Source organism: Lagenorhynchus albirostris, chromosome 5 (assembly GCF_949774975.1).
Source record: "Lagenorhynchus albirostris chromosome 5, mLagAlb1.1, whole genome shotgun sequence".
NCBI lineage: Eukaryota > Metazoa > Chordata > Mammalia > Artiodactyla > Delphinidae > Lagenorhynchus > Lagenorhynchus albirostris.
The window spans coordinates 99,448,881-99,462,616 of NC_083099.1; the positions used below are offsets into that span (position 1 = coordinate 99,448,881).

At 39.2% G+C, this 13,736-nt stretch overlaps 1 protein-coding gene across 14 annotated transcripts in view; it reads right to left on the bottom strand.

The window, feature by feature from the left end:
- ST3GAL6 (ST3 beta-galactoside alpha-2,3-sialyltransferase 6) overlaps positions 1 to 13,736 on the bottom strand; it is a 75,166-nt gene that overhangs the window by 32,286 nt on the left and 29,144 nt on the right. For 12 of the 14 annotated variants that reach the window (XM_060150712.1, XM_060150717.1, XM_060150707.1 and 9 more), the window contains one exon: positions 4,317 to 4,416. In XM_060150712.1, the coding sequence (XP_060006695.1) occupies positions 4,317 to 4,405 (89 nt within the window). In that variant the 5' untranslated portion in view covers positions 4,406 to 4,416. Of the gene's footprint in view, positions 1 to 4,316; positions 4,417 to 6,118; positions 6,344 to 13,736 lie in introns of all 14 variants that reach the window. The other 2 variants (XM_060150715.1, XM_060150706.1) reach the window with 1 other exon arrangement.

Here is a 13,736-nt window from a genome sequence, read left to right on the forward strand (position 1 = left end):
GACGTATGACAGAAGCTTCTCCTAAGTCCTGGACACATTTGAGGATTCATGGATGCAAAGCAAGAGACTGGAAAAGGCTGAGGTGACGAGTGACCCAGAAGGGTCAAAGAGCAGTGACTCAAAGGACCCTTTGAGAAGAACTGGGATCATCACACTGTGGAAGCCAAGACCAGACTCACAGTTTAGAAGTTCCTAAAAGCCTGAAAAATGCACACGGCTATGTAGGTCCTCGGTGCCACACGCGGGGACACCCATGGGCAGCAAACGCCACAGAGACACTGCCCCGAGCAGGTTCCGTAGCCCCTGCCCGTGCCCCGGGGACTCCCCAAATCCCACCATTTAGAGTCACATATCTAACTCCCCTCTATTCTTGGCACAGGTTAGGCGCTTGTGTGTTCCCTGAATGGAGCACTTGTCTCCACAATTTCAAAGGGTATTGTGATACAAGACAGAGCACAACAATGAAAACAAATGAAGGGGACGGGGCAGCAGGACCCAGACTCAGCCAGGAAAGAGCAAACAGACTAATATAAAAAACTATTAAAGGGCTTCCCTGGTGGCGCAGTGGTTGAGAGTCTGCCTGCCGATGCAGGGGACACGGGTTCGTGCCCCGGTCCGGGAGGATCCCACATGCCGCGGAGCGGCTGGGCCCGTGAGCCATGGCCGCTGAGCCTGCGCGTCCGGAGCCTGTGCTCCGCAACGGGAGAGGCCACAACAGTGAGAGGCCCGCATACCACAAAAAAAAAAAAAACTATTAATGATCATCAGTTGTGTGGAGAATTAATCTAAAAAAGAAAACGAATCAATTTTCTTCTGCAATCACAGGATTCAAAGAGAAACAGCCTAAACCCTTCATGGATTGACTCAATTTTAAACTTTTTTTGTTACAAAATCCACAGTTAAAACTGCTAGCTTTCTGAACCCTGAGGCCAGATGCAGAGAATCATCTTTTGTAAATACCCCAAATGGCAAAACTCTCTTGATTCATATGTGAGGAAGGTACATAAACATGGTGGGCCAGCACACCAGGCCACAAACCCAAATTATAGTCAGAGGTTTCTAAGGTTATTAAACCAGAAAACAAACTATTTGGGGATATTGTGAAGACTGTGGGTGTTTTTTCTTAAAAAAAGACAATTACTTGTCTTAAACAGTTTTTAAGGAAGCAAGTTCCGAGGTAATTTCCAGCTCCGAGGTAATTACCAGCATCCGGGGTAATTTCACGATACTTTCTGTGTCTGCAGTAATGTGTTAGCTTAGGAGTGACATGAACGTTCCTCAAATTCTGATGACAAGAAAAATGTGCTGAATTTGGACCCTTTTCATTGTCTTCTTTATCATTTCCCCTGTGACCAAGAATAGGATTTGTAGGGAATTAGCAATCTAGTAAACTTTGTGCTTTCTTTTCTGTTCTTGTCTTCCATTACTAAGTACAGGACAGAGACAAAAGTGGCAGAGATGGAGGGAGAGATGCCTGCAGTAGGATCCTCATGTGGTATATAATCAGACTCCTGAGATCTATGGCTCATTATTTAAGTCCAAAACCTCAAAACTTGTGTCCAAACCGACCCACCTGGCATTGGGTTTTTTCAGTGACCGTAAAGAGCATTACAATGATTTGCCTAACTTCCTTCCATAAAGAGCATTACAATCAACCAGTGATGAAGTTAAATGCAGAAGCATCATTTTTTTAATCTAGCAAAACAAAACAAAACCTAAAAACATGATCTAGGATCTACTATTCAAACACTGGCAAAAAGTACCGAACTTTTGTCTAAGACAGGAAGTTTTTATGTGGTTTATTTTGACATTCTATACTCACCACTCATTCAGGATTTAAAGGTCATCAAAACTTGATTCCTCACCAAAGGACTGACAATAGGAAAAAGGATACCTCTAGATTAACAGTTGTCCTCCAGGATTACATTATACATTTATAAGCTAAGTGATTTGGGTTTTCCAACCCGTTGTCCACGTCAGTTTTTCTGCTCTGGTCATTTGCATTAAGATGAAGAATTTTTTAAAACATTTATAACACATAGTAGCAATTTCTGAGCAAAAATCTGGGAAACTCAAGCAAAGGAATTTCCAAAAGTACCAGACTTCTGAATTCTGAGTTTTGAAAATATATTTTGAGGAGAAATAGACATAGTCTAATTTGATGCCTTTAGTGTTTTTGAATCACCCATCCTCAGGGTTGAAAAATTGTTTTGTATAACTGAGGGTACTGTTGGTTCAAACTATGTTAGTTTACAGTTTGCTGCAAACATTGTAGAATACAGCAACATGTATATTAACTTTTTCTCTATTTATGTTTATTATAGAAAATATCTTAGAATGTTCTTGATAGAGTAGCACGGTAACGATGGTCTCACACTTGGTGTGAATGGTAGTTTAGCAAAGCATAGCTCAAGGATTTGCAAAGTTAGGAAGAGGGACAAGAGAACCTCTCTCCCCACCCCCATCTAAATATGAAATTTGGTAAATTAGAATACTTTGTAAAAACAAATTCATATTAATGACCATTATGTACGAGATGTTTTGTTTTTAACCACATTGAAGATAATCAGGAAAGATTTTTTCCTTAATGTTTCTTCCGAGTGTAGTACTATAACAAAAACTTAATGCTACGAAACATTTTATATGCACCTTTGAGTAGGCAATTTAATCTAGATTATCTAATTTTCCTCCCATGATAACTAATCTGTTTTTAGTATCAGCAACATTTGGCAAGTTTATTTTTTAGATATAAACTGTGGTTCATCTGTTCACTTTTCTAGAAAAAAATCATTCTCATGAGAAAAAGCATAAATTAACAAGAAAGGAGAGTGACTCGATTTGCTTTTAGAAAAAGAAATGCTTAATCAGCTATCCTGTATTTGGACTTATTCAGGTGTTAAGAAATTTAGGGAGGTATAAAGGGTTGAATGACCACAGTGCTCTTTTTTTGTTGCTGTTAATCTAACAGACCAGCCTTAACTGTGGGCCTGAATCCTAAAAGGACAGTTGCCACAGTGGGAGGCAAGGAAATGTTTGGCTGGCAGATGAGCACCAGTGATAGCCAAATGGAGGGACATACTTGCATGGTCAGTTTATTCTCTAATTCCAATAAGTTCTTTGCTTTCAGAAGCGAGAAAACATTTCCTCTCCCCCCCTCCCCCACCCCCCTTTTTTAAACATACCACAAGGAAAGTACAGACAGTTGTGCTACCTCAAACCCTTCGTGACACTTGTAGAAATCAGATTTTAGATTAGACAGAATCATTTTTTTAATCTCTTGATTTGTTTTCCTTTGGTTCGAAAAGTTGTGTGATACTCAATTGACTCTAGCAAAATTGTGTATGTGGTAGCATAGCTTTAATTTATCCTATTACAATGCTGTTCTGAATTTTCTTTTGGTTTTTAAAAAACAAAACCTGTTGCTTAGAAGCCATGAACCATTTTACTTTACTTCAACTTGTCAAAATGTCCTTGTTTGAAAAAATGATCATTTGGGTTCACTCAGGAAATGCATGTCAGGAAGCTTGTATTATAAGTTGACGAGTTGTGATGTATCGGTAACTGCTGTTACTCCTTTTTCAAAGAAATATAATTGACTTTGAAGTTTTCTAGATTGTCACATGCTTTGTGACGAATGCAAGGAAATCAAGTCCTGTGTGGTATTTATTCTAGTCATTTCTATTCAGGCTATAAACTGTAGCTAATTTTTTATTTGCAATTAATTTATTCAAACTAAGTACTTTTCAAAATAGAAAAAAAAGGAAAAATGATAAAAATCTTATTATAGAAGTTTTCTCTTTAATAAAACTACCTGTGCCTCTTCAAATTTTATATGTGACATTTCAAGTCGAAGTCATTTCAAATTGCACATACATCATTATTCACCAAATATTTTTAAACAAAAGGAACCATATGTAGTGTCTACATTTTATCAACAGTCTCTTATCCAAGCATTTTAGACTCTAAGAATCAAGTGCCACTGAGTCTAAGAATTACTCCATCAATTCAAAAAGATGAATTATATAAATAAGAATGTGGTGCCTCAAAGACAGTCAACACCACTGCTTCACTGAAAAGTCAACAAAAAGATGTTGCTGTTTATCAATATTTAAACTGTTAGATGTAATGTATAAGATACTAGAATGGTAAAACTCCAATTTATAATGGAAAAGCTAGAAAAGGTTCAAAGAGTTACAGGGTTTGTTTTTTGTTTGTTTGTTTTTTGTTTTTTTTAATAGGTCCCTCTAATACCATTTGCAGGTCTATGTGAAACACCAGTTTGGTAGTCATTTTTTAACAGCAAAAATAAAACTTACCCATAGGCATTTGTTCCCCACAATATACAATGCAGCACATAATAGAGGAAGACAGCACTCAGGAAGATGGCCACAAGGTACCCTCTCATGGCTGGCCCACCTGAAACACAGGGGATGAAGGCCAAGGGAAAGACAAGATCGTTATACAGGTGATTTACACAATGGCTTACATACAAGCATTAGTGAATAAACATACAGAGAGAAGAGTATAAGAAACTGACATCAGCCTGTTATTTTGGAAACACCTACTAAATTTTCAGAAGGTGAATATTTTTTCTGTCTCTCCTCATCCTCTTTAATCAACACAACATGATTCATGTTTAGACCAATACTTTCCCATGTTAGATAGGAAAAAACTCATTCAGAACAAAATTGTACACATCTATTTCAAATCCAAAACTTTTTTCAGAAATATTAAAAAATACCTATTTTCTCTATCTCAAGAGAAAATGAATATATGCCTTAAGATGTAAACATTTTGTTTTGTCATTGCTCGAAATGACTTTTAAATGCTATTTATGCTAAAAGTCATTTTCTCATTTTAAAAAACTGGGGGAAAAAAGCTACTAAAAAATATTTCCGACAACCTCAATTTTTTTTTTAATTAACTAATTAATTAATTTATTTTTGTCTGCTTTGGGTCTTCATTGCTGCTCACGGGCTTTCCCTAGCTGCAGTGCGCGGGCTTCTCACTGCAGTGGCTTCTCTTGTTGCCGAGCATGGGCTCTAGGCATGCAGGCTTCAGGAGTTGTGGTGCGTGGGCTCAGTAGTTGTCTCGCGGGCTCTAGAGCACAGGCTCAGTAGTTGTGGTGCACAGGCTTAGTTGCTCCGTGACATGTGGGATCTTCCCGGACCAGGGCTCAAACCCGTGTCCACTGCATTGGCAGCTGGATTCTTAACCACTGTGCCACCAGGGAAGTCCTCCCACATCCTCACTTTTTACACACTTTTAGATGCACCATATCACAGCACAGGTAAATTTAGCTAATTATTTGCTTGTTTTTATACTAAATGGACAGTATAGTTCACTGCACATTTATAGATAGACACAAACCTGGACACCATCCTCTCTAGAGTATAAATGCAAAAAACAAAAAAAAACCCTTTACAAAATATATTTTTTATAGCCTAAAACATTTTTAGTTCCCACTTCTGCTTCAAAGGCAGAAATGAGTATGTCCTCACTTCTACATGTAATGAAATGCAAAAGACAAATTTAATATATGTTTCTACACTAGATCTTCTATTTCAATGCATGTTGCTTAAACAGATATACTATTTCTTTGCATCTCTTATCAAGTTTCTAGTCCATCTAGATACTTGAATGTACCACTCGGCTCACTCCTGTCCGTCTCTATTAACCTCAGTTGGGGCAGTGTCGAACATGTGAGTCTGGTTAGATTCTTTTATTTTTTTTTTTAATTTTATTGAAGTAGAGTTGATTGGTTAGATTCTTAAAGAGCTCCATTGCCTTCTTAAGTATAATCTACTAAACATAAATGAAGCTGTTGTGGATCATGTGAGGTCATCGTAACAAATGTAATAAGCGTTCTGGGCTCCATTAGGGTTGAGACCCTCTGGAGCTAATGAGGGTGTGGGGCTGTTTGGAGTTGACCCTAAACTGTAGAGATTATCCCATGCAGATTGCTGAGCACACCTCCCTTGGTGTCAGCTGTTGCTTCTCACTGCAATTAAGGCAGCCACCACCCCCATGTGCCACTATTATAAATTAATTAGAAATGAAGACTGTCAAGAGGAAGCAAATGAACGTGTTAAATGAGCAAATTTTAGTTTCCACATACTTCTAATTTAGCAGACATAATCCCCGTGAAGAGTCAACACTGGTTAGAAATCAGAAGACAGGAATCATGGCCCAACTCCACATAATTTCTAGCTTGGAGGGAGGCCTTAGGTAGATCAGTCTCCCCTTTTCCAACCTGACTGTTCTCACACGTTCAGGAGTGAGAGCACACAGCCAACCTCTCTGGGCTGTTAGAGTGGCCAAAATGATGGGCGTCTGGCATAACCTAGGACACAAAAATATGTGCTGAATAAGTTTGTATATTTTATAGTTGTTTGTTTTCTAAAGCTAAAGCCAGCTGTGCTTTTTTTCTATACAATAAAATGCATGGGTTTTGAGAAAACCAAAGAGAAACTTGGCCTGCCCTTAATGTAGCCTGTGCAGTATTCTTACTGGTCTGACAGAAAGAGTCAGTTGGGTGTGGCTGTGGCGGAAAGGCCACTTCCTCTGCTGGCAAAGGGCGTAAACATGGAAAGGACTTGTAGATCACCTCAGGCCTGTGCTTCCCTTTCCACTTTATTCTGTCTTCCTTGCCCATTTGCAATGTATGTCTTGATGTATTGTGCATTATTTTAGAAATCACCTTAAATTCTTGGTAAAAAGCAAGAAATAAATTGCATGATCATTAGTGGGTAAAAAAAAAAGAAAAAGTATGGTTCTGTGCTTCTTGAGAAATAATTGGTAAAATCCAAGTAATGGAGAGAATTAAGGTTTGGGATGATCAGAGTAAAAGTCTAAGACAGTGAGGCATGGGAGATGTTGGACACATCACTGAACTGGTTAATTGAGGAAACAAAGACAGCGAGATAGCTAGCCCAGAGCCCGGCCCTTATGACATGTTCAACAAATGCTAGCTCTGCTTCCTCCCCTTCACGTGTGAGAGAAGTGCTAATAATTAAACACTTTGGCCAGAGGCCACGAGTCATGATTCATGATGGCAGGACACAGGGAGCTGGTGTGGCCTGTCCTTGGCTCATTCAGCCCTTTGACTGAACTGGCCTCTGCAAAACGTTTTCTGTTTTCTTCATTCATGTGTCACACAAACATGAATGTAGGATAAATATAAAAGACTCCAAAGAACACAATGGAATTCTTTCTATACTGTGACTCAGCTGAACATACACTATAATTAAGCCTCTTTTGTTGTACATTGGACAGCCTCAGATATCAGGGGTGTTCAGAAACTCTGCAAGTTCTAGAATCCACAAGTTAGACTTGGACAGAGAAAGTTTTAGAAATTACTGATACCAGGCTTAAGACTGTCCTGGAAGACATTTAACCACGGGCCAAAACAGTCACCAAACAATCTGCTTAAATCCTCAGATTAAATATTTAAAACTCCACCCAGAGTAACATCAGTTTTGCAAACACCCAACAAGGATGCCACTTATCAGTATCAGCAATTTTTTTAAAACATATTTACATCTAAGGTAAGATAGCATATGAAAGCCTAGAGAAAGAACTCCGTATTTACAGTTCAATTTGCTTATCTGTCCCTCAAAACATATTCTTTGGGAAATTTATATATCACTTTACAGAGCACGAAAGTATGGGTAAGCGAGATGTTGTTTTTTTCCTCAGCAGTTTGTGGTTTAGCTGAAGACAAAGAAGTGTGAGAAAACATTTTTTTCCTTCAAAAAGTAAAATGAGGGCTTCCCTGGTGGCGCAGTGGTTGAGAGTCCGCCTGCCGATGCAGGGGACACGGGTCTGTGCCCCGGTCCGGGAGGATCCCACATGCCGCGGAGCGGCTGGGCCCGTGAGCCATGGCCGCTGCGCCTGCGCGTCCGGAGCCTGTGCTCCGCAACGGGAGAGGCCACAACAGTGAGAGGCCCGCGTACCGCAAAAAAAAAAAAGTAAAATGAACCTACTCGTGAAGAGCTACTGCATACACCACCTGAGAAAAATTTTGGAAGCTTTACCACTCTCTCACATGTCATGGGCAATTCAAAGCAACCATATTCAAGTTGCAAAGCAAACTGGGGCCGGCCAGGATATCCTTGTGATAAACACGTAGAGGCCCTCTGCTCGCTCACAGCAAAAACTTCCACAAATAAATGAATTCTCTAATCATAAGTCTATAAATGAAACAACCATTTTGCTTTGAGCAAAAGACTCAAAGGAACACCAGTAAGAATTTAACAGAGAGTGCCTGCTTTAAGGGGAGGAAAAAAAAAAAGTCCCTTCAATATAGCTTCAGTTACCAAAACAAACAAGTTTCAAGATCTTGACATTAAACAACACATATCAGCTTCCTGGCTGCAGATGCTACTAAGACCAGAGTCCCTAAAACATCCTTCACAAAGTTTAAGCCATAAAGCAATTATTCACCGAAAGTGTGAGTAGAGGGTGTCAAGGGAGAGCAGGAATCATTGGCAGAGATCAAATGTTTATTTCTTCCCCAATTATGATACATAACCCAATAGATGAATAATCTGCATATGCCAAAGTGAGCTCAATCTTGGCAACAGGTTTTCCTTTTCTTTAATAATAACAGTATATTTTATAAGTTCATAAAATGCTTGTATGTCCATCACTTCATTTAAGGCTCAAAACAAGCTTGATAAACAGATGCGCAAGAGTCTGTCATACAGAGTGAAGTCAGTCAGAAAGAGAAAAACAAATACCGTATGCTAACACATATATATGGAATCTAAAAAAAAAAAGAGTGGTTCTGAAGAACCTAGGGGCAGGACAGGAATAAAGACACAGACATAGAGAATGGACTTGAGGACACGGGGAGGGGAAAGGGTAAGCTGGGACGAAGTGAGAGAGTGGCATGGACGTATATACACTACCAAATGTAAAATAAATAGCTAGTGGGAAGCAGCTGCATAGCACAGGGAGATCAGCTCGGTGCTTTGTGACCACCTAGAGGGGTGGGATAGAGAGGGTGGGAGGGAGAAACAAGAGGGAGGAGATATGGGGACATATGTATATGTAGAGCTGATTCACTTTGTTATAAAGCAGAAACTAACACACCATTGTAAAGCAATTATACTCCAATAAAGATGTTAAAAAAAGAGAAAAAAAAACAGATGTGCAGGCATCATCTTCTTGATGAATGAGGGAAATGAAAGTTTCTGCAATTCAGTGAGTTGTCCCAGTTCACACAGTTTAAGAGACAGAAACAGACTTAAGTCTGACCATTTCTTTCTCACAGTTCTACTCCTGGTGTCATCCTGTCTATCAAGACAAAATACATGAGGGGAACCCAAAAGAGAAAATTCTAATTGACAACTTCCTGACAGTGCGCTGTTGATGGGCAGAGTTCCGAAAGGGCAAATACAGACATGGGTTGCAGGGAGAGGGCTGCAGGGCAGGGTTCCCCAAAGTGACATGGCGGCTCCAAGGGTCAGCACCAGCTGAGGGCTTGTTAACCATGTACTCATCCACTCTATCCCTTGATACCCTCTGTTTCCCCAGTGACAGAGGTCTTGCTCTGCTGCTGTTCGGTCTCCTCTCTCATCCAGCATACCTCTGATCAAGAAAAATACTCGATAACTTGCATCTTTGTGCAAAATAGACAAGGACACCCAATCTGGCTCCACACAGCCCTGTGGGCACATAGCTTGGCATGGGCAGGATTTCAACCACAACTTTCCTCTCAGCCAGGTGCCCCTGTTCAAGGTTCACCTCCACAATCTTACCAGGTGGCCCTGCTCTCAGCCTGTGTCCATTCAACCCTGGGAGAGACTCTTCTTCATTCAGGTCTCCACCAGACCTCAGCTCACAGTCTCGATCGCATTATAGGGGTCCCAGAAGGAGAAGAGACAGAGAAAGGACCCAAGAAAATATTTGAAGAGATTATAGTCAAAAACTTCCCTAACATGGGAAAGGAAATAGCCACCCAATTCCAGGAAGCACAGAGTCCCAGGCAGGATAAACCCAAGGAGAAACACGCCAAGACACACAGTAATCAAACTGAAAAAATTAAAGACAAAGAAAAATTATTGAAAGCAACAAGGGAAAAATGACAAACAGCATACAAGGGAACTCCCATAAGGTTAACAACTGATTTCTCAGCAGAAACTCTACAAGCCAGAAGGGAGTGGCATGATATATTTAAAGTGATAAAAGGGAAGAACCTACAGCCAAGATTACTCTACCCAGCAAGGATCTCATTCAGATTCCACGGATAAATCAAAAGCTTTAAAGAAAAGCAAAAGCTAAGAGAATTCAGCACCACCAAACCAGCTCTACAACAAATGCTAAAGGAACTTCTCTAAGTGGGAAACACAAGAGAAGAAAAGGACCTACAAAAAAACAAACCCATAACAATTAAGAAAATGGTCATAGGAACATACATATGGATAATCACCTTAAACGTGAATGGATTAAATGCTCCAACCAAAAGACACAGGCTCGCTGAATGGATACAAAAACAAGGCCCATATATATGCTGTCTACAAGACACCCACTTCAGACCTAGGGACACATACAGACTGAAAGTGAGGGGATGGAAAAAGATATTCCATGCAAAGGGAAACCAAAAGAAAGCTGGAGTAGCAATACTCATATCAGATAAAATTGACTTTAAAATAAAGAATGTTACAAGAGACAAGGAAGGACACTACATAATGATCAAGGGATCAATCCAAGAAGAAGATATAACAATTATACATATATATGCACCCAACATAGGAGCACCTCAATACATAAGGCAACTGCTAACAGCTATAATAGAGGAAATTGACAGTAACACAATAATAGTGGGTGACTTTAACACCTCAAGGCAACTGCTAACAGCTGTAAGAGGAAATCGACAGTAACACAATAATAGTGGGTGACTTTAACACCTCACTTACACCAATGGACAGATCATCCAAAATGAAAATAAATAAGGAAACACAAGTTTTAAATGATACAGTAGACCAGATAGATTTAATTGATATTTATAGGACATTCCATCCAAAAACAATAGATTACACTTTCTTCTCAAGTGCACATGGAACATTCTCCAGGAGAGATCACATCTTGGGTCACAAACCAAGCCTTGGTAAATTTAGGAAAACTGAAATTATATCAAGCATCTTTTCTGACCACAACGTTAAAAGATTAGAAATCAATTACAGGGAAAAAAACGTAAAAAGCACAAACACATGGAGGCTAAACAATATGTTACTAAATAGCCAAGAGATCATTGAAGAAATCAAAGGGGAAATCAGAAAATACCTAGACACAAATGACAATGCAAACAAAATGATCCAAAACCTATGGGATGGAGCAAAAGCAGTTCTAAGAGGGTAGTCTACAGCAATATAATCCCACCTCAAAAAACAAGAAAAATCTCAAATAAACAATCTAATCTTACACCTAAAGGAACTAGAGAAAGAAGAACAAACAAACCCGAAGTTAGTAGAAGGAAAGAAATCATAAAGATCAGAGCAGAAATAAATGAAATAGAAATAAAGAAAACAATAGCAAAGATCAATAAAACTAAAAGCTGGTTCTTTGAGAATATAAACAAAATTGATAAACCATTAGCCAGACTCATCAAGAAAAAGAAGAAGAGGACTCAAATCAGTAAAATCAGAAATGAAAAAGAAGTAACAAGGGACACCGCAGAAATACAAAGCATAAGAGACTACTACAAGCAACTCTATGCCAATAAAATGGACAACCTGGAAGAAACAGACAAATACTTCGAAAGGTATAACCTTCAAGACTGAACCAGGAAAAAACAGAAAATATGAACAGACCAATCACAAGTAATGAAATTGAAACTATGATTAAAAATCTTCCAACAGGGACTTCCCTGGAGGTGCAGTGGTTAAGAATCTGCCTGCCAATACAGGGGACACAGGTTCGATCCCTGGTCTGAGAAGATCCCACATGCTGCAGAGCAACTAGCCTATGTGCCACAACTACTGAGCCTGCGCTCTACAGCCCACAAGCCACAAATACTGAAGCATGTGCACCTAGAGCCCGCACTCTGCAACTAGAGAAGCCACTGCAATGAGAAGCCCGTGCACCACAAGGAAGAGTAGTCCCTGCTCGCCACAACTAGAGAAAGCCTGTGCGCAGCAACAAAGACCCAACGCAGCCAAAAATAAATAAATTTTTTTAAATTTATTAAAAGAAAAATCTTCCAACAAACAAAAGTCCAGGACCGGATGCCTTCACAGGTTAATTCTATCAAACATTTAGAGAAGAGCTAACACCCATCCTTCTCAAACTCTTCCAAAAAACTGCAGAGGAAGGAATACTCCCAAACTCATTCTACGAGGCCACCATCATCCTGATACCAAAACCAGACAGAGATACTACAAAAAAAGAAAATTACTTACCAATATTACTGATGAGTATAGATGCAAAAATCCTCAACAAAATAATAGCAAACAGAATCCAACAACATATTAAAAGGATCATACCCCATGATCAAGTGGGATTTATCCCAGGGAGGCAAGGATTCTTCAATATACACAAATCAATCAATGTGATACACCATATTAACAAACTGAACAATAAAAACCATATGATCATCTCAATAGATGCAGAAAATGCTTTTTGACAAAATTCAACACCCATTTATGATAAAAACTCTCCAGAAAGTGGGCATGGAGGGAACCTACCTCAACATAATAAAGGCCATATATGACAAACCCACAGCAAACATCATTCTCAGTGGTGAAAAACTGAAAGCATTTCCTCTGTGATCAGGAACAAGACAAGGATGTCCACTCTCACCACTATTAATCAACAAAGGTTTGGAAATCCTAGACATAGCAGTCAGAGAAGAAAAAGAAATAAAAGGAGTACAAATTGGAAAAGAAGAAGTAAAACTGTCACTGTTTGCAGATGACATGATACTATATATAGAGAATCCTAAAGATGCCACCAGAAAACTACTAGAGCTAACCAATGAATTTGGTAGGGTTGCAGGATACAAAACTAATGCACAGAAATCTCTTGCATTCCTATACACTAACAATGAAAGATCAGAAAGAGAAATTAAGGAAACAATCCCATTCACCACTGCAACAAAACAAATAAAATACCTAGGAATAAACCTACCTAAGGAGGTAAAAGACCTGTACTCAGAAAAATATAAGACACTCATGAAAGAAATCAAAGATGACACAAACAGATGGAGAGATATACCATGTTCTTGGATTGGGAGAATCAACATTGTGAAAATGACTATATACCCAAAGCAATCTACAGATTCAATGCAATCCCTATCAAATAACCAGTGGCATTTTTTACAGAACTAGAATAAAAAATCTTAAAATTTTTATGGAGACATAAAAGGACCCGAATAGCCAAAGCAATCTTGAGGGAAGAAAACAGAGCTGGAGGAATCAGGCTCCCTGACTTCATACTACACTACAAAGCTACAGTAATCAAAACAATACAGTACTGGCACAAAAACAGAAAGATAGATCAACGGAACAGGATAGAAAGCCCAGAGATAAACCCACACACCTATGGTCAACTAATCTACAACGAAGGAGGTACGGCTATACAATGGAGAAAAGACAGTCTCTCCAATAAGTGGTGCTGGGAAAACTGGACAGCTACATGTAAAAGAATGAAATTACAACACTCCCTAACACCATACACAAAAACAAACTCCAAATGGATTAGAGACCTAAATGTAAGACCAGACACTATAAAAC